Source organism: Diadema antillarum, unplaced genomic scaffold (assembly GCF_040938485.1).
Source record: "Diadema antillarum isolate AM-2024a unplaced genomic scaffold, OU_Dant_1.0 scf00000013, whole genome shotgun sequence".
Classification (NCBI taxonomy): Eukaryota; Metazoa; Echinodermata; class Echinoidea; order Diadematoida; family Diadematidae; genus Diadema; species Diadema antillarum.
The window spans coordinates 1600644-1621930 of record NW_027270902.1 but is presented as its reverse complement, the minus strand read 5'-3'; the positions used below and the strand labels follow the sequence as shown (position 1 = coordinate 1621930).

Genomic DNA, 21287 nt, shown 5'->3' with positions numbered 1-21287 from the left:
TGTAAATTGATTATCACCTACATTTTCCTCTACCTCATGGTTTGAAAACCATGGTCCATGCAAAAATCCTACACACACAAATACACACACGCTTTCATGTATTTCATAGCTACACTGGGGCGTATTAATTTTTTTGCCCTGATATCCAATGATAACGGGTTTCTGAACAGTGGTATCGTCATTATTTTTCTAACTACCTGAAGTATTTAACAAAATAAAATAACACACACAAGACACCTGTCGTAATCTCCCGGTATCTAATACTCCTATAACCAAAAGATTTCCCAACGTACGTTTTTCAGCTTGAATTCTCCCTTGCCCTCGGCTATTCACGAGGTTTCATTGACAATGCCCCGTCTTTAACAAGTGTCTGAGCCGGATGTTCGTCCGCGACAACCAAGCGATCATAATGAAAACAATCAGCCACTCTTTATTAAAAAGTCTCGGGGTCAAACAAAAGTACTTTGGTAATAATCCGTCTGGTTTCCAAGGGGCGCCCAGGTCAAGTTCCTATTGTCATGGTAGAAAAGTCTAACTAGCTAATTAGGACATCCAATACAAATCACGTGGTAGGTGAAGATCTCATGCTGTATCAGCTTACACCATACATTCGCCACATTCTCTTAGTTCTTCACGATGATGCAGTCTTGATATGAGGATCGCTTGCCTGGATATCTCCTCGGATGATTTTCGTATTGAAGGAAGCAAGCTGGTAAAGGTACGTCTTTCTCAAACTTGATCTTGCAAGTTAGACCTAACAGATTTATTAGCTCATCTAGTATGATATTGAGTAAACTGCAATTTAAAACATGACATCTTCTTGCTCCACATCTTATGGATAATTCTTCTTCTAATGATGAACAAATAACCACAGAAAAAGTCACGAACCGTATACGTTGGTGTGTTTTACTTTCTAAAGTAGATATTGTTCGTGAACCCGTTGATCATAATGATAAAATGTAGAGATATGACCAGATTTTACTATGTTGCCTAAAAGAAAATATCGGTTTAATAAGAAATTACCTCGATACCCATTAAAAAAACCCAGAATGGGTTGGTTGTAGGACCAAACGTTAAGTGTCAAAGCTAACGTCTTTTTATTAGCTACAATTTAATATGTTAATGAAGGAGTATATAAAGTGCAGTCGCGGATTCTCTTGCAATCTATAGCAATTACTGTACGTATATTTTGCAGTTGCCTATTGCAAAGTGGTCTCATTTATTATGCCACAGTTATACACAGTAATCGTACAGTGGAAGCTAAGATTTTATTCACACGGACCATTGGATAGAATTTATCATAACTTTAATGCTATACATTGAGCCAGTAGCCATTTAAAACCGATTCCCACAAACCATGGTGTCTCGAAGACTCGAACTCAAGACATAAAACGTACCATCTGTAAGATACATGTATGCATCTACAGTTCACTACATTATTAGTGAAGGCTGATGTAGAATTTGGGGGCATAGGAACGTAAAATAGTTATTCGCGTCTTTGTAAACCTTTTAGAATCATTACCAATTTGCTCTAACGAAAGCTTTCGTATGAACAGACAATATTCAAAATAAAGATCGAGCTACTATTATGCTCTGAAATGTCAAATCATTTCGTGGTGGTTTCCATTATGGTTGCTGTTTTATTGATCTGTATTAAACTACATGCAATAGAATACATGTATGCAGTTCCAGTCTCATTTGAATCGTAAGTTTCGTGTCACAGTGTGCTTTTAGGGTGTAGTATTCCCTTTGTCACGTGCTATGTGCTATACGTTTGGTGTGCTATATCCATTGTAAGTGATAATGACTTCACAAATGGGCATTTCTACTGTCAAATAATGTAGTTGTGTGTTTCTTACAAGATTGTAGCAATGCTTCATCTTTGTTTCAAGGAACACTCCCCACAGTAGCCTATATCATCTCGCATCAAGTCTAAAGTCCAGCAAAGCTTCAAGTATAGGCCTCCAAGGTACTTATAAGCGTAGTATAGTCTTTTATCAAGCGTCAAAACTCATGGATACTTTGTAAAACGATACTTATTGTGGAATCTGTACAAGCCTATGGTACATAGTGTTGATGTTGTAGAGTGGTAAATCATCATTACTTATTGCCAGTCATCTCCTATTCTGGATGTTGATTGTTTCTTTTCAGTTTTCATTGTTGTCTGGATTGAGGCTAACCCATACGGTCTTCATTAGATACCACTCAGGCAAAGGGAGTGTTTGGTGTGATGGTAAACTGTTAACAGTCTACCTGAAACAAGAACCAAATCGAAGGGAGGGTGTATGATAACGATTGTCGAGTTGAGGACCGCACAACAGAAAACGATAAACTTTTGCCCCGGTTTGTTTCATTCAAAGGGCTGTAAAATCGCGTTCAGCGGCATACTCGGTCTTTATCGTATGGCGAACGAACGGAGGGTATAAGTCAGTGAGATTCCACCCCTCATCAGCATCGGACTTGTGGTTTTAACCGGCACATATAGAGGAAAGCTCTGTACGAAAAACTCGTGCATCACATTGGATTTAGTGACTACCAGTGCTATTGGTATGTATGTTGACTTTTACTTGTATTTTCCATTATTGCCTATTTAGTTGGTATGTGAGTTCAAGATAATACTTCACGATATGCAGTAACCATTTTGGCTTATTATTTCAGTGATTGAGTTTAACTGGCAGAGTCATTATCATATTACAGTTATTAAGAGACCGATGTTGTCGGAAAAATAACTTAATGTCATAATAGGAATATCGCTGTTTACTTATATGTGCAGGGTAAACTGACCCCAAACAAACAAATAAACGAGCAAACAAACAGATATTATGATTGTGAAATTGTCGCTTCCCTAAAACAAGACGTGAAGATACACTCTCTTCCACGATATAGTATTGTGGAATATTATTTGATTTGGATACAGCTATTCGATGTCACTTATCCAATCAAAAGGAGAGGTATATCTCACAGAGATGGGTAGAATCTGTAATTCATACAATGTGAATAACAAATTAATGATCAATGCTTAGATTTACGCTGACGAAGGGCAATTTGTCAATTGTTGCAAACAAAAACAAAAACAATAAAAACAAATCTCGATGCAAGAATCTTTGATTTAAATAAATACGCAGTGCCTGCTGCTATGAAGGATCAGAAGCAGTACATACTTGGTAATCGGGCGGAACTCTGTAGTCTATCAACCAGGAGGTCGTGGGTTCGAATCCCACCCTGAGCATGGCTGTGTAATGCCTATGACATCATATAGCTATTAAAACACTGAATGATCGGTGTTTGATATCTACGTCGATGAAGGGCCATTTACAATCAGTTGCAGTAAGACAACTCGACCCAAGAACCATTAGTTTTTTAATAATGACAATAATAATAATAATAATAATAATAATGATAATGATAATAATAATAATTATTATTATTATTGTTATTATAATAAACATAATCATAATAATGTCATTGATCAATAAGAGCAGACTGAGTGAAATAATACTTTAGCTGAAAATAAAACTTCGAAAGGCCTAAAATATGTCTGGAAGAGACATAGAGCTTCAATGAGCAGTACAGCGGATTCTCCCATTCGAATTTCTGATCAATTTCCTATCATTTCTACCAGTTCATCTTACAGGAGCTAGGAGCAACTCCCCTGTGTAGTCTCATGTGTACAAATCTTAAAACATTGTTTTCTGAAACGTAATACTCATATAGGAGACATTGATAAAGCATCAATGCAGCCATTAAATTCCGACGTAAATTCTGCACTTCTTTCTTTCCTGCCCTCCTCACCGTTTTTCTCCTATTCCTCTTTCTATCTGGGAGCACCTTGGTGTAGTGGATAAGGATCTGGATTTGTAAATAGAAGGTCATGGGTTCAGATCCTGCCTGGTGTTTTCATCCTTGGATAAGATGTATTTCGCCAACAATACGCCTCTTGACCCGGGCTCGTAAATACATACTTGGCTGGGATAATAACAAGCGATTACAATTCGTCACTTCAAAAGTGAAATAAGGTTCGTTATTCTGAAGGTTCATTACTGCAAACAAGAAATAAGGTTCGTAATTCCGAAGGTTCATTAGTGTAGCGCATCCTTATAACGAATGTATAACGAACCTTCGAAATAACGAACTCTATTTTTTTTTTCGGATTTACGAACTTTCGGAATAACGAACCTTATTTCATTTTCGGATTAACGAACCTTCGGAATAACTAACCTTATTTCATTTTCGGATTAACGTACCTTCGGAATAACTAACATAACTCATAACAATCATGACAACGACAGGGCTGTCTGAGAAAGCAGAGTGACATTAATGAAGCTACCCTGGGAAAATAGATCACGTCATAATATCATATATTTGAATTATTATCGTTATAGCCCTCTCTTTTATTCTCTCAATAATATATTTCAGGACGCAGTAAGTAATCTGATACGTGTAGACGAGGAGTATCTACAAAGCAAACTGTCAGGAAAATGTCATCCGGGGAAGAACTAGCCCTGGACGATCTTGATGATGAGCTCCCACCGCTTCTCCAAGCTGCCAAGAATGCCGACGTCGCTTCCTTTAAGAAGCTCATGGAAGACGGGCACGACGTCCTACAGAAAGACGAGGTCAGTTGAAATGTTTGGTAGAACCGACGGAGCTTGGGAATTTTAAAGTGGAACTTCCATGTGTCCCCATCGCGTGTACGTCACGAGACCGACATTCACGAGTCATGCAGCACACAAGTCATACAGCCCATGGGTTATACAGCTCACGAGTCATACAGCCCATGAGTTCGACACTAAGCTAACAAGGTCCACGAGACCGACACATTAAGGCCCGTGTTGTATCTGTCGAACTCGTGGGCTGTTTTTACCTAGTGTCGAACTCATGGGCTGTATGACTCGTGAGCTGTATGGCTCATGGACCTGTTTTCAATGTCGAACTCGCGGGCTGTATGACTCGTGGGTGTCGTTTAGTGGATGACCCCTCCCCATCACCAAGAATAAACATAACCATTTTATTTTCATATTCTTTTGCTCCACCTCTTTTTCTCATTTTCTGCCATCTTCTTAGTGGCTTCTTTTCTTTCCCATCCTTCTGGGTTTTTTTCTGATTTTTATTTTCCCTTCCTCCTCGTTCCTCTTACTCATCGCTTCTTCTATTTAAGAAATAAGCTGTATAGTCATTCATGACTAATTGAGCTTTATTTTGGCCGACCGACCTAACAATACACTACTATGACGGCTTGTACACGTGTTTACCCACCCGCTCATGCCAACCATTAGCTACAATACCATTCTGAAGTGGAAATCATTCACTTTTTGCCCGACAATAGGAACAGGATGACGTCACTATTCTGCTGTCTTTGCTAATTTTTGCTATCAATGAGATGACTTAATATTCTGGTTACAATCACAGAATATGAATAAATAATTCAAAAAGTTAAACAGATAGTTTCCAAGAATGCATGTTTAAACAAAATATTAGATTTAGCAAAATTTAAATTTAATTTGTACTTTTGCATTTCCAAATACCGAGTGATCACAATCCCTGTAATCATAGCCTCACACACTGAAGATAAGATTATCATTTTCATGACATCAGAGAGTTGCCCTGTCTTCCGTTGGCGGTAAATTCATGCAATCATGATTAAAGTGTGAGCAGTTACCAACTTCCATACTTCCAATGCCACGAATTTCAATTAGTTGATATCGAAACCGTGTTTGTCATTCAATCCCACAATGACTTGTTTGTTCGTGGTTTAATGACCGAGTGTTAGAGCCGCACGTTGCTGGGAATCGAATCCTCAACGAATCGTTTCAATCTCAAAATGCGATGTATCATAATGGCTACCAAATTCTTCGTCACAGTCTGTCTGTTCTTCCGGATGATAAGTCCTCAGTTTGTCACGTGCCTCTGTAATTACCTGTATTCTTAACGTCATCCTTGCAAATCGTGGAAAAGACATCCGATGAGGTTGAGGAAATTTACATTGCTTAGTTACAGGAAGCAAAATAAAGTGTAAAGCAAAAAACTGATCAACAGATTTTCATTCTTAACTGTTTCGCTCCTGAACCGTCGATAGCGTTTTAAAGTTTCGCAAACTAATTGCTCTTTGTGTTAAATCGCTAACTCACTGACATCACAATCTATATGGCTACTTTCTACACGCCTATTCGTGTACTTTCATTCGAATTCCTACTGGTCATTTGCAAATACCCGGGTTACGTTTAAATGAGTAATGTATAGTATGGAAAATGATGGGCGTGGATGAGGCTTGGGTTACCTTCAAATGTGATAAGCGTTTTGAGCAAATATTCACAAAGACGACACGTTTGTCAGGATTTATGTTTATTTACCGAATATAGATAGGAAAGAGCATTAATTCAGAGAGATAATTAAGACATTGAATCAGGATTTGTGTCCCCTTAAGAAGAATAAAGAAAAAAAAAGAGTCAAATGGAACTGGAGATAAAAAGACTTGTTTGGCGTACAGCTTGAAGTGAGACTAGGCGATGCGCGTCCTATCTCCCTAGAGACGGACCTTATCAAGTAAATGTCACCAAACTTAAAACCCAAATCAAACATTGATCTATGTTAACAAAATAATGCAGCGAGGTGCCAAGAGATAAACAGTGATGTGTCATGAGGTTTTTGTTCTGTTTCTCCTTCAAGTCGATGTAAATCTTTCGAATGTAGTACGACCTTGTTACTTCCACGGCAGTACAAATTTGCTTGGTTGCGTGACTTCACTCAGAGCTTAGAGTTTAATGCCATGAAACTCGCAAGTGGTTCTCCAATAATTACTTTGTTTCGAAGGCATTTGTGCAATTAAATCTTTTCCCTCATGACGTCATTTTCTCTTACAGAAAGAAAGTTGATATTGCCTGAAATAAAAAGTACTAAAGTATGCAAAAAGCAGTAGCTGCCGCTGTTTAGAAAACAAACGTAAAAAATAAATCAGACTGTTAGAACAAGGTTACTGCAGCTTGACACCGTAAAGAATAATGTAAATTATTGAACGATCAAATTGTTAAGTTATTGGGTTGTGTTAGGATTTGATGTTTAACGAAGATGCTTGTGATAGAATAGTTACACATTATTTCCCTATAAAGAATAATGTAAATTATTGAACGATCAAATTGTTAAGTTATTGGGTTGTGTTAGGGTTTGATGTTTACCGAAGATACTTGTGATACAATAGTTACACATTATTTCCCTATAATTATCATATGATAAGGCACGTTGACCGTTGCTCTAAGGTGATAAGAGCAATAAATAGCTCCTACTTCTATATCAATGTTTACTAACACAAAACTATAGTCATCGCCATCTCAATGCTTGTAATCTATATACTCTGGCCTCATGACAATGTCTGAATCGCATTCATTTCATCGTGTGTGTGTGGATGTGTATGTGTGGGTGTGTGTGTATGTGTGTGTGTGTGTGTGTGTGTGTGTGTATGTGTGTGTGTGTGTGTGTGTGTGTGTGTGTGTGTGTGTGTGTGTGTTTATTCATTCATTGCATTTACTCATTCATTTTAAAGGGATTAGACAATTGTATTTCTGTTTTTATGTGATTATTGCTTATGTAACATAGATGTATATTCCTCATTCAGTTTCTTTCTCTGTTGAATACACGTAAATGCCTATTTTTTTTGTGTATATTCTTTATCATCGAAGCTTATAATACAATTTTCATCTGAAATATTTCTCTGAGCTTTTGTATTTTCTTCTTATGTAACTGTTCTGTTCGTTTATTTCTCATGTACATGATGTAAGTGACTCCTCTGTAAAACAGCGTTGTTAAGATAACAACGCTGAGGGTCATCCTTCCGTTGAAGGTCTGTTTTATGTAATATATCTTTGCTTGTTTATCTTTTTAATGACGGAAAATGAATACATTTACCATTTTCTTCACCAATTACATTCGTAGCATACATCTATACAGATTAAACAATATTAACAATGTTATGAAAATCCCATGTAGACATGAACTTTACACAATATACACAAGTTGTATTATGAAGAGAAGAGACAAAGAAACTACGGGACCTCGGTACCCGCAAAACAAGCTCTTGACTTTTACTTGTAAACTTTTCCACAAATAGTCATGATCGACAGGTTAATTTACGGGGGAAAAAATCAATCAAGAACCTGTTGAAATAAGAGTGCAGGCTACTGACTTATCAAATCGACGGGGAATAAAAGGGCCCCACTTTTGTTATCACAGCCACGACTGTGGTCATCGTTGTTATTACTCATCATCGTTTTTATCATCATCATCAATATTGTTAATGTTGTCATTAGGCCTATAACTAACATTATTATCATATTGTAATACCTCCGTCTACGTCTACCACTTCTGATATCATTACCAATATCATCACCATTTCCTCACATGATAGGACGACCGCACCGTCCTACACTGGGCCGCCCAGAGTGGCTGTGTGCCGATCATCATGGCTGGCGTAGCTCGCGGTCTCATGTGGCATGCTAATGCTAAGAGCAAGGTGAGCAGAAGGCAAAAGACTCAGACTTTCCTTCTCTTCTTCATTAATTCTAGTAAGCGGAATTTCCTGCTTGTGTAATGTAGAAATGACAGCCTATTCTATCAAAAAGGAAAAAAATAATGAATCGGATTCGATACATAATTTGAAGACAAAAGGCAACATACAATCCGGCGTAATATGATTGCGTGATGTGTAATTAGAAATTGCGGCAAATCGTTTTGATAATGTAATGATAGTTTTAAGTAACTCAGGGGCCTTAATGCTGTGTTGCGTCAATGGGTTTCAGTCATCAGTACATACAGTACCTCTTTTTAATCACCCAGCTTCACAAGGGTGACGACCGCAGATGGAGTTGACATGCTGGGAGATGTAGGACTCGATTGATTCAGAGTCAGTCATGTGTTATTACTTACCAAACTTAATCGAAATTTCACGAATGTCTCAGAATGGTTAGGACTTGGGACTACGCAAGCTTACACGTACAACTGTATGTACAGCTATAAAGGCGAGTTGTCAAGACTCATCTAGGCGCCTTGTTAAGGACAAATAGGCGCCGTACCGCCTTGACAAATCATATCAGGCCACTTTTATCGCCTTCTTGTCCTACACGAGGATCTTACGCTAGTTGAGTTTTGATAAGTCGTCTTCAAGTCCTTCTAGTTCATATACGCGACTTTTTAATAATCGCTTTCTCGTCTTCTCGTTTTACCTTTTCATGAAAAAGAAGGCTGCATTTCTTCGCTCAAACGTTTTGGTGCTCCGTAACCATAGTGAGTTATACGGCTTGCTTGAGGAAAGGCATATCTCCGGAATAAGAAGGATTTGCCATGAGCAAAGACAGGGGGAAAGGATCGAGTGGCAAACAATCTTTTTCAATAGCGAATCACCACATTGACTCGCTGTACAAATGAAATGAAATGAAATGAAATGAAATGAAATGAAATGAAATGGAATGGAATGGAATGGAATGAAATGAAATGAAATGAAATGAAATGAAATGAAATGAAATGAAATGAAATGAAATGAAATGAAATGAAATGAAATGAAATGAAATGAAATGAAATAAAATGAAATTTATTTACCAAACAAACATCGTCAACATAGTCAAAACAGTCAATAGTTAAAGTACAGTTTTGGCAAGAAAGAACCGGCAATAGCGTGCAGGCTAGTCGAGGCCAGTTCTTTCAATGATATAGATTATATGACGCATTTACAATATTCACAGAAGCAACGTTATATAACAAGATACTTTTATTACGAACATGTCAGACGTTTTCTTCACAATAATGAAGATTAAGATGGAGTTGGATTACATTGTATGTGCATCGGGTGCTATATCAAAACCAGTGGTCTTTCTCCCTTGTTTAACAGCGAGGTCTCACACCCCTCCACGAGGCGTGCCTAGCAGGCTACGTCAGGACAGTCCATGTGTTACTGGCCATTGGCGCGGATATGACGTCACAAACACAGGTGATTCTTGGCAATAAAATTAATTAAAATCTCGCATCCATAAGTCATACGAGTCATGATTTTCTGCGCAACTAAGCATGTTAAGTTTTCATCCAGGGCCCCGTTTTATCAAAAGATAAAATCGATTTTAAATTTCCTTAACACACAAGCTGCCATAGACTTATGATTAAAATCAACTATATAATCAATTATAACTCTTCATAAAACAGTTTAGTGTAGTTCAGGGTTGATGAGGTGCATGATGTATATAGGGCCTATTCATATTACTTAATCCATTACGAAATCTTGTTCGAAGTAAATTATATCACTGAAGATGCAGGGATATGTTTCAGCAAATCATAGAATTCTAGAATGTTATGAGAAAGAAGATGATACCACAATTCTAATGGCCAAATGTCTCAAATATTAATGCAACAACACATTTGTCCTGTATTCGAGACATGCCGAGTAATCCAAAAGTTGTCGTTTTTCTGTTTAATTGCCGCAGGAGGGTTACACCCCACTCCTATGCGCAGCAGGTAACGGTCATAATGACGTCACGCGAGTTCTCGTTGGCGCGGGCTGCGATGCCAACAAACTGCTTCAGGTGAGTTTTTATATACCGATACGATGTATACGCGATAACACTCTATAGACACCAATGTCTTGAAACGTGTCTCAATTTAAGAGTTGAGGCGTCGCAAAGGCTCCTCCCAAGTAAGTTTACGCCTGGTATAAAGATAAGATGTACTTGAATAAGATGTACAGAAATGAACGCAGAGGGAACAAAGACGACAACAAAAGATATATACAAAATCATACAGTGTACACCCTGCAAAACAATATGTAATTATAATAATACTGATAACATTACTGATAAGAGTTGTATAGTAGTGGCAGTAGTATATAGTAATAATGATAACAACAGAGATAATAATTGATTTCTTCTTTTTTTTTTAGATTGTAACAATATGATATCATTCTTTCTTAGACAATAGGGGTGAATGCACTTCACATTGCAGCGTGGACTGATCAACCGGAAGTCCTTGATGACCTTTTGACCCTGGGAGGAGACATGACGCGGAAGAGCAAGGTAAAGTCACGTGTACTTTTAGTCCTCTAGCTAGCCGACAATCTGTCATTACAGTTTAAATTCATGCAAAATTAATCAGGTGTCAGGGAGTGAACCTATAAATCTAATAAGTTGTGTACTTGAGTGGAATTCGATTGTCGGACTGGTGCCGTGATAATACTTGAATATAGAATTCCGTGCGTGTTGAATAATAATATTATGTCATATCACATCCCCCATGCTAACTGCATATATCAGTTGATCAATAGAGAACGGGAAATTTTTACAAGTACCAAGCAGATCAGGTGTTTATAGCATCATTATATTCTAGATAATCCCTTGATTGCCCATCATCGCTGAGCGTAAGTGTTATTTTTGTAGAGTATCTTACTTAAGTAAACGTTAAACCAATCCCCCCCCCCCATCATCAGGATGAAGGTAAATTCGCCATTAGATTGCAGATTTGCGCTATATAGAGACGGATTGTCCATGAATCCAACTAGTTTGCAATAAGAGTGCGAGGCATGATTACACCTATTGGTGACAACTAAATTCAAGGAGATAACAGTCTATAAAGTATAAAATATCTTAGAATCAAACAATCATCACAGAACGTTTTTAATGTCAGGAATGAATCTAAATCAAACCACTAACGCCTTTGAAAGTTTTAATACTTTTATGACACTGGGCTTATAGTGTCCCTACCGTCAGTCAAAGTTGTAAAAATCACCAGGTATATACTTACAGCTTTACAGTCAAAATGTCAAACACTATTAAAACGAGGGTCATCAAGTACAACGTACACTATAAATATTTTGTAAAATTTTCTTGACGTCAATTTGAAAAGTTGTGTGATACAATCTGTCACTTCTTTCGGTACCTTTTGTATTTGCTGGACCGTTTCAAGAAAGCGCCTTACTATTTCATTATTCCTGACCACGTGACACGGAGTTGATGTTTGAGGCGGAATTTTCCCAATCCCCCCCCCCCCCGTGCTAAAAATGAAAAGCAGACAGATTGATGTGCGTAGATGGGACTACGATCATTTCACTGGCATGATGCATGTTTTTATACAATACCACTTTCGACGTTGAAGTGGCATCTTGTTTTCAATCAACATCATTGTTTGCCTTTGAAGAAAAAGTTCTACCGTAAAAGTGTAAAATGTACTAACTTTATAAAGAATACCACATGAAGCAAAGTCTTTTCCTATTTATAACTTGAGACCTATCTATTACCTCTGCAAGCTTATAGCACGTGCTTATCCGGAATCATTTATCCAACTCATTCGACAGATTGAACCATTACTAAATCAAGTGAATTCTAAAAACAGTATATTCTACCATTTTTGTTTTGTTTTGCCGTCTCATCCGGTCATCTGGACAAAGCAAACGTTTGCTTGAGCTTAAAGTCACATTGAGATGAGGATCTGTTAATTGTGACGTAGAACAATTCATCCTTGGACCGGGAGAATGTTATCATTGGATTTAGCAGTGTTGCAAATAACCATTACCAGGGACTTAAACCTTGGGTAGTCTTGCAAATGTCTTGCAACGAATCACGTGCGGTGCAAACTATATTATATATATTCAATTCGTTGGTTATAATCATACTATAACTAATAATTTTACCATTAGATAAATCACTCTATGCAGTAGAAATGATAAACCTACTAAAACCTATCTTGCCTATGATATTTAGATGTGTCACATGTAGGAAAATAAGAGAATGAAGAAGGAAAAAAAAAGGTAACAAGCAACAAGCGAACGGTGATTTTGTACGCTATATATACGAATGCATAGAGTTTGATCATTTCAAAGAGTGATCTTACAAGGACTCTACACGCCCATGGTGGACGCACTGTGGAGAAAGATACCAATCGCTCATCAAACAAAATATTGACCCTCCTATCGCATGTATTGGGTCATCAACGACAAGCAAATATCGGCTTTAAGAGATAACGGTGTTGGCTCTAGTTAACGTTACGATTACACGGTGGACAATGAAGCCATCACGTATTATACCTCAATGTATTATTACACAATGGCTGTACTTGGGGGTGTTTCACGAAGAATCTAAGTCGAACTTAAGATTTAAATTTAAGATTGACTAAAAATTATAGTATGCTGTGTGTGTCTTCAATGTTGCTCAACTTTTTAATGAAAATGAAGATTTTGGAGACTTTTTTCCATGTAGCCATTGATAATACAAGATAAAATAAATAAAGATGGAATTGTTCTGCGTAAACATTAATGATGATTTGAAGTAGGTGGTGATTACTAGATTTATTGTTAAATATCGCTGATGGGATTTATCTGAAAGGGAAAAAGACGAATGCTTACCAAGACAGCTGCGGAATGTATACACAGTCAAAGCAAAAGTTGGAAATTTGACTCAAGTGGAATTGCAGTAATGGATTCTAGAATATTTCTAGCGTTCGTGATATATGTACGTTACCTTTGATTCTACAGACTGCTGATTTCACACGTTGATTTAAACAAATCAAAACATTATGCAATCAAAAAGTCAACTAAATTAATGCATAAACATTTTCATCACGATATCCTTCTAATTTTGATACATTTCTGTCTGCTGAAGTATATTCATTATTTAGGAAAACCCACTATTGTGAAATCATAATGCCTCTGTCCTAACGATCTGGGTGGCCAATACAAGTATCAACAGTTCAACTCTTTCAACCTACACGTCTTTATTTTCAGGATAGTGAAAGATGACTTGGTATTACACAGAATTCACATTTGCGGTATGAAAATTATACGTATAATCACACACGTATGTACTTGTTAGGACCTACGTTACTCCAACAAGTAAATCAACAGTAGAGTTATATTTCAATTGCTCTTTTTTAGAAGGGGGCAATACCAGTAAATGGTATATTCATATATATATATATATATATATTTGATATTTATATATATATATATATATATATATATATATTATACATATATACACATATATAATATATATATATATATATATATATCTTTTTTTCTGTTCAGTTTTCTTTCTTTTTCCCATGAGAATGCAACAAAGTGTGACATTTCTTTTCTCTCGTGTAAATTACAGATGGGGAAAACAGCAATTGACTTCGCCATAGAACAAAGCCACACAGATTGTATCAACGTGCTCCGAAAACATGAGGAGAAAGTGAGTGGATAAAGAGAATCCAGATAATGACATCACTTATCTCGGTAGACAGACAGTAAGAGTGAATATTACTATAAATGGGTTAGGTCTACATTTACTTTGTTATTTTTCTTATTATAATTGTTTTCTTCTTTCTTGGTTTGATACCTTGTCTTTGAATTTGGCATTTTCGCCGTTGTTAAAAATTTTGCCGTGAAAGACAGTAAAAGAAAGTTTCTTATCATGTTAGAAGACTACAATTGATGTATGTAAAGAAGCGATTAGAGCCATCTTAATAGAACAAGTTACAGGACTAAATGTAGTGTTCTACACGTGAATCGATAATAGTGACAATGCGCTTTCATTGCCTTCTTCGAAACACTCTCCACAGCGTCAGCTGGAATTCAAATCACAGCTGGGTGAACAGGAGAACTTCTTCAGAGCCAAGTTGAACCAACTGGCAGACAAGATCCACAAGTACTACGACGACCGTCTGAAGCAGGAGATCGAGTACTTCGAGAAGCAGCTCCACGACCTGCACGACAGGGATGCCGAAATCATCTTCAAGTTGAAGAAGAGAATCAATCAGCTCCTCAAGACGGAGCTCGACGACCACGACGAGGAAGAGGAAAAGATGGAGGAGGATGATCGCGGTACGCCAACCTCAGAGACAAAGGCACACGATTCACTGCGTCCCGATGGAGAAAACACGAAACTCTCTTTACGGAGGCGAAGACGGAGTAGCCAGTTCGCCCATCGACCACGGATGTTTAGTATTACAGCACAGCATGGGCTCGGCGTACACGACTCGTCCGACGAAGATCACGGTGGTGAAACTCGGCATGGTTTTGAAAGACAACACAGCGCAGAGGTGCACCGTCAACCTCGACGACCAGGCAGCGGGAAGACCAAAACCATGACGGAACTCGTGCAGGATGCTAGCAAACGAAAAAACAGCGTGAATTTTATCAAGCGACAAGGAAGCGCGGCGAGTGTGGCGATAAGTCAGGTTCCAGAGCCAGAAAGAAGTCACTCCCCGAAGCCTCCAGGGGTCCCGACAATCCGTCTTCTGCAGCCGAGCAGACTGCGGCACACGAGGTCGACAACGCCCTCACACTCAATGTCTGTTACCCCATCAAATTCCTCACTCTCCCCATCCCCTCCACCACTGTCTCCTAATCTGTCTCGACAACGCTCGTCGAGCCCCACTTCTTCCATGGCCGACTCGGTCTTCGGAGAGGAAAACGACAACCACACGGTCCTGTCACCACGCTCACAGCCGAAGTCGAGACGAAGCAGCATCGCCGCTTTCTTTAGGCCGAACTTCAAGTCGAACACGAACGACGAGGAGAAGTCACGTCGGAGAAGCGTCGAGACGAAAATACAAGACCAGTCTCCCCCGAAACCTCAGCCCCCAAAGACAAAGAAAAAGAAAGGGTTTTCCATCTTTTCAGTCCCACTTCCTGGAATCCCTGTAGGTATGATCGAAGAAGACTTCACCGAGGATATTGATATGGAAGGCAGTGGTTCACATGACTCTTGAGTTGTCTTGTAAATGTGATGGAGACTTCATTTCATTTCGTTAGTAAAGAACTTCAATGTTTGCACTTTGTTTCCAAGTTAGCTAATTTGTGCAGTTTGGTGGGATGACGAATTGTCAATGGTCAAAGTCAATGATTGACAGTCAATAATGTAATGTATCGTCAATCAACACTCTACCTTGAACAAACTTGTTTGTGAAGCATCGTAGTTTTGCTTGTATGCATCCATGTAACAGTATGATATCCATGTCTTTACATCTAAGAAATACAGTGAAACCTCTCTACAAAGAGATCGGATGTAACAACGCCTTCTTATAACAAGATGATTTTGTAGGTCCAAACTCTTTATACTTCTTCGTTTTTGTATCCTGCTGTAGTAAGAAACGTGATAACAATGTAATTGTCATCTTGGTTTCCATATCCTCATTATAAGGTGGGCCCCCGTTCCTTTATTACGTAATACAAGAAGGGAAAACTGATAATCACGAGTCAAATACTTCGTTTCCAACTGGACCCCAAATGTCACTGTGGGAGGAAGAAACGTTGCACTCACAGGACTCCTGATGTTATTGTTGTTTTTGTTTCCGTGTGTTTTTTTTTTTTTTTTTGGTTTGTTTTTACAGAAAAAAAGTTAGTCTGTGAAAGTCGAAGAAAAATCACAGCAAAGTTCAGAAAGTTACATCCCTCTGAATGTTTCTCAGCATCACGTTGTCTGTGCATCTTCAAACACTTGACCCGGCCGACTTGCAATGTGACGTCAGTCATGTGAACTGTGACGTCACTGCAAAGTAATCATTAGATTAATGGATGAATTTCTGTTAATTTTGCATTAATCGGGAAGAGCACATTTCTTCAAGATAATGCCCAAGAAGTGTCAGATATTTTGTTCTTCAACTTGCAGAAGAGAAGTTATCCTGCATAACAAGTCAGGACATATACAGTATGTTCGATATTCGTTTGATCTCGTAGTGTTGAAAAAAGAAATGCTCATATTTTCATCTGCTTTCTGTATATAGTCACAAACATTTGACCTCAAAGTTCCTCAGTTTCCTTCCGTCCAACGTGTATCTTTTACAATATCACATTTTCTATGCATTTTGTGTTTTTTCAATTTTATTCATTTCAGTCTCCCAGATCATATCATTTGTGTGTGCTGTGCTGATGAGGTAGGCGCATACTAGCAGTAGACGTTGTGCATTTTGGGTAACATACTGCAAACCAAGCAGCTGTCGGTACTGTACAAGAATACGATCATCACGGCTTGTGTAATGTGAGATGTGTATCTACAATAAATTGTGCACATTAAATGTAATCAATATGGTATCCTTAACTGCCATATTTCATGCTTGACAGGGTCTGGTAAAGTGTAGTTCTGTGGTGCAACAGAGCTTCAAACTGCCTAATGAAAACTAAATTGTGGCGACTTCTAGCTCTGTACAGTACAGTTGTTCAAGGTACTTGTTAGTCTGGCTCCCAGACCATCACTGCCTGTAGTAATTTTGCTTTCCAGAATATTAACGTCCTCTATCGACGAAAGAAGTAGCAGGTTCAGGTGGAAGGTCCTGCAGACACCTTTAAAGCAACCTTTCCCTTATGAAAAGGCGGCGACTCTGTCGCGGGCAGCGGCGGCTTCGTCATATTTTGTGAAATTATAGTTGGCAAAGAGTTTGGAAACGAGACTAGGTACCTGGCAATCCCGTAACACAATCAATGCTTCCTTCTCTGCGTTATAAGTTCATCTCTGGTCAGTTTTTCTCTGTGGAATATGGGATCAGGTATCACACAGCACAGAGTCTAAATAATCTGCTGATTCAAATCAATGTGCAACTCATTCTCAGGTCTCATTCCACACACACACACACACGTACAGAAGGAACTACATGTACACGCATCACTCCTCTTATCACACATCTAAACATTCTGTCCAACGTCCTTCTTCAAGTGAGTTGATAATATTTGAGTGTGTTCACTATACATGTATTCATGTGGGATTGAATAAAGCTATGTAAATAGGCAGGAAATTGTCAGTGTATTGTTCAATTTTGCATTTATTTACAACTATTTACAATGTACAAACCATCTGCATTGATAACCCTGCAACGATGCAATAAATCTGGCTGATGCCAGCTAAATGTCACATGATCATGTCACATGATCCATGTGGATGTGTTTCACTATCACATGCAGTGATACGACCAATTAACATTCGTTGTAATTAACTATCTTGATGATGTACAGTACTATAGTATCATTATGACATACACACTGATGCTGTGAATGTAAAGCCATCATTCATTAACCCATTGAGGATGAGTCCAGAGTATACTTGGGCAAGTGTCTATGGGAAATGCATGTTGTAGCAAAATCAGCCCATCTTTCAGCAGGTTAAAGGGAGCGTATAGTTTTGGTTGAGACCTAATTTCAGTTTCTTACATATTTTTTGTGAGATAATGAGAAACATCTTATGAAATATGACAGAGCATGTACAATGTAATTCTATGAGGAATTCAATGTTTATTTGATGAAAATTGGTTTTGAAATGGCTGAGATATCCAAAAAAGAGCGATTCTGATAAAGTGTGGGACCCACACTTTATTACGATCGCTTTGTTTTACTTTGTTTTTTGGATGTTTCAGTCATTCCAACCTCGATTTTCATCAAATAAACTTTGAATACCTCTTAAAATGGTATGCTCTGTACTATATCATAAGTGTTTTCTTGGTATCTCGCAAAAAAGTTTAAAGCCCAATTCTCATCTCCAACAATACTGTACTATCCCTTTAAAGTCTCACAAACCAGAGAGGAGGGAAGAGCTTACTGACTTCCAAGAGGCCATCACCAAAAATTGTCTCAATATGAGACTATTTCTCCTTTATATCAGGGGGCTCTGGTGATAACTCCATATAGGGTGATGTTGGCTGAACCACTACATACTCATGAGTTTCAACTTCAACACCGCAGAGGTGTATGGGGAATTTATTCATTTTAAAAAAATAATGTATTGTATGAATGCTGCGAATCAGAGGCCACAAATTTGTATTACTACACCTGCTCTGCACCTATGGGTGCTGGAGGCATTATGTTGTTGTTGTTGTTTCCATATTTTTTTAAACCCGTAGAGGATGGACTGATTTTGCTATAACACACATTTCCCAAAGACACTTGCCCAAGTACACTCAGGAATCTTTCTTCATCCTCATGCCCAACAAGAAGCTATCACGTCTCAGTCTTCACGTGAATACTGTCTGGAGTGTGAAAACTCTGCGGAGAGCTGTTTCATCTCATTGGCCCGAATTCACGAAGGTGGTACAAATGAAAGCATGGTTTAAACCATGGACAAAAACCATGGAGCGCCATGCGTTGCACGGAATATTTCGTTACGAAATTGGTCATTTCGTCCACAAAATGACCGTTTCGTTAACGAAATGTTTATTTAGTTACAAAATGTTAAATAAATAACAATTTCATCGACGAAATAATTGATTTCGTACAGAAATATTCCATGCAACACTTGGCTGTCCATGGTTTTTGTCCATGGTTTAAACCTTGGTTTCATTTGTACCACCTTCGTGAATTCGGGCCATTGAGGATGAGCTGATTTTGCTATAGCACAAGTTTCCCATAGACACCTGCCCAAGTATACTCGGGATTAATCTTCAACATGTTTAATACTCAGGTGTGCCATCATAAGACCACCATTCAAATCTCAAACCAAGTGATACCATCCTGCATTAATTGTGACCCCGCACCACAAAACAAACAAAAAGTCGCCAGACATGAATCTTTAGTTAAGACCATATTCTGAAAGAGAAGACTTTAAGCTTTAAAATGATGTATAACTCAAATCAAATGGACTCTCCTTACCTATCTAAATATTGGAAAGAAAGCACAAACTCAGGAAAAGTGTGAACTGAGAAAAAAGGCTCTGAAGTACAGTGTCTATTTAAGCGCTTAATCTTTACCAAACCATGCTGGCTGTGCGATGAATGGGACAAAAAACAGGAAGTAAACCACCAGAGTAACAACAATGAAGGGATTATCAGATTAAAATGAAATTAAGCATGCCTCATTAACACATTCTGTCCATAATCAATGCTAACTTTCAAAGCAGTAGCACTATCCTTTCAAAAGTTATTAGAGTTGAAAGGGAAGAGTGTGTACAAGGTTTTTCAGATATGAAAAAGGGACTCTAAAGACACACCTACTCACACTATTCTACCAAAAATGTTCGAGATAAACTGCTAATAAGCACACTTTCCCGCCCGTTTTATGATCCCAAATTTTAGCATAATGTAAAAGAAGACTTGCTCTTTCAGAAAATATAAAAAAGTTAAGATCAGCTAGGTTGACCCATTTCACTTATTTTCAGTCCTCACGCAAAATCAGTGTGTGCGACTTTTTGTTTGTTTTGTGATGCATGGTCACAAATAACCCTAACTGTGCTTTGTTCCCTTGCTGGCAGGCAAGCTGGAGAGCTTTCTACCCTGACCAGAAGAAACTGTCAATGAATAGAGATCAGCTAATCCCTTAATCCCTATTGTGTTACCATGACTCTCCTCCTCATTGCTACACCTGAGTAGGCTTGCTATTCTACAACTAGGTCAAGTTTGGATGCCAATGAATAAGCCTGGTCAGCTGAGCTAAGTGTCTGGGCACATGAAGAGTGAAGAGTAGACCAATGATTGAAAAATGATGAATTACTGTAAAAGTGGAAATATTCATGGTGTTGACATTATAGCGCATTTTGTGCAACCAGAAACTAGCGCGAAAAGAAGAGCACGCAAATATTTTTGCCTGCCATATGTTACAGCAGTTCGTCGGGTGCCCGTGCATTGGCCGCTAACGCAATATAATTTGTATTGCGTTAGCGGCCAATGCACGGGCACCCGACGAGTTGATGTTTTGATTCTGCGGAATTAAAAACCTGCGAAACTTTTCTTATCCGGCTGAGCGCGAAAACATCCACTTTTACAGTATACATGTCATGTCTCTTCGACCACCACAATGTTAAGTAATGTGTTGCAATCTTTTCATAGCACTGGCTACCTTTTAGCTCTCATCCTAACGGGGTTAAAGCAGTTTACACTTAATTGCTAAACACAGTGATTGTAGTTTCCCTATCAGCAGCAGGGCCATGATTAATAATTGCCAGTATTCCAGTTGTTAATGTGGAAACTGCATAGTGGTTATTGCTTATTGAATACCCCTGTATAAACTGGACCTCAGGAACCCATTTTGTAGAGAGTTTCAATGGGGTGTAAGACCTGAACACCTTACAATTAACCCGTTCCATACTGAATTCCGGATTCCCCATAGACTTAATACATAGGCCACCAGGTTCCCGTATGGAACAGGTTAACTGTACCCTTCATAAGACAGGACCAGCACAACAATGCATTAGCAGAGTATATACCATAAGAGTAGTTTTAGAAATTTCCCATCGTATCGGTCCATAAGTTCAAGGAACTCTATCAGCCCCCACTCCCCTTAGGCTTTTTCTGGGGGGGGGGGAGGGTTGTTTTGTTTTGTTTTTTTGTCAGCCGATTTTGGGAGAGAAGTGTCAGCGAAAACT

At 38.4% G+C, this 21287-nt stretch overlaps 1 protein-coding gene across 1 annotated transcript; it reads left to right on the top strand.

Moving 5' to 3' along the window:
* Window positions 1–4478: 4478 nt before the first annotated feature.
* On the top strand, window positions 4479–15717 carry LOC139721437 (uncharacterized). The gene is made up of 7 exons (XM_071632755.1): window positions 4479–4616; window positions 8399–8503; window positions 9875–9973; window positions 10461–10559; window positions 10944–11045; window positions 14115–14195; window positions 14566–15717. Exons 1-7 carry the CDS (start codon window positions 4479–4481, stop codon window positions 15715–15717), a joined length of 1776 nt encoding a protein of 591 aa, XP_071488856.1.
* The last annotated feature ends 5570 nt before the right edge of the window (window positions 15718–21287 follow it).

Excerpts from the sequence above, each read along its gene's own strand:
- LOC139721437 (XM_071632755.1), top strand. The coding sequence starts at position 4,479 with ATGTCATCCGGGGAAGAACTAGCCCTGGACGATCTTGATGATGAGCTC. Across the intron at positions 4,617-8,398 it reads ACGTCCTACAGAAAGACGAG|GACGACCGCACCGTCCTACA; the intron begins GTCAGTTGAAAT and ends CTCACATGATAG. Across the intron at positions 9,974-10,460 it reads ATATGACGTCACAAACACAG|GAGGGTTACACCCCACTCCT; the intron begins GTGATTCTTGGC and ends TAATTGCCGCAG.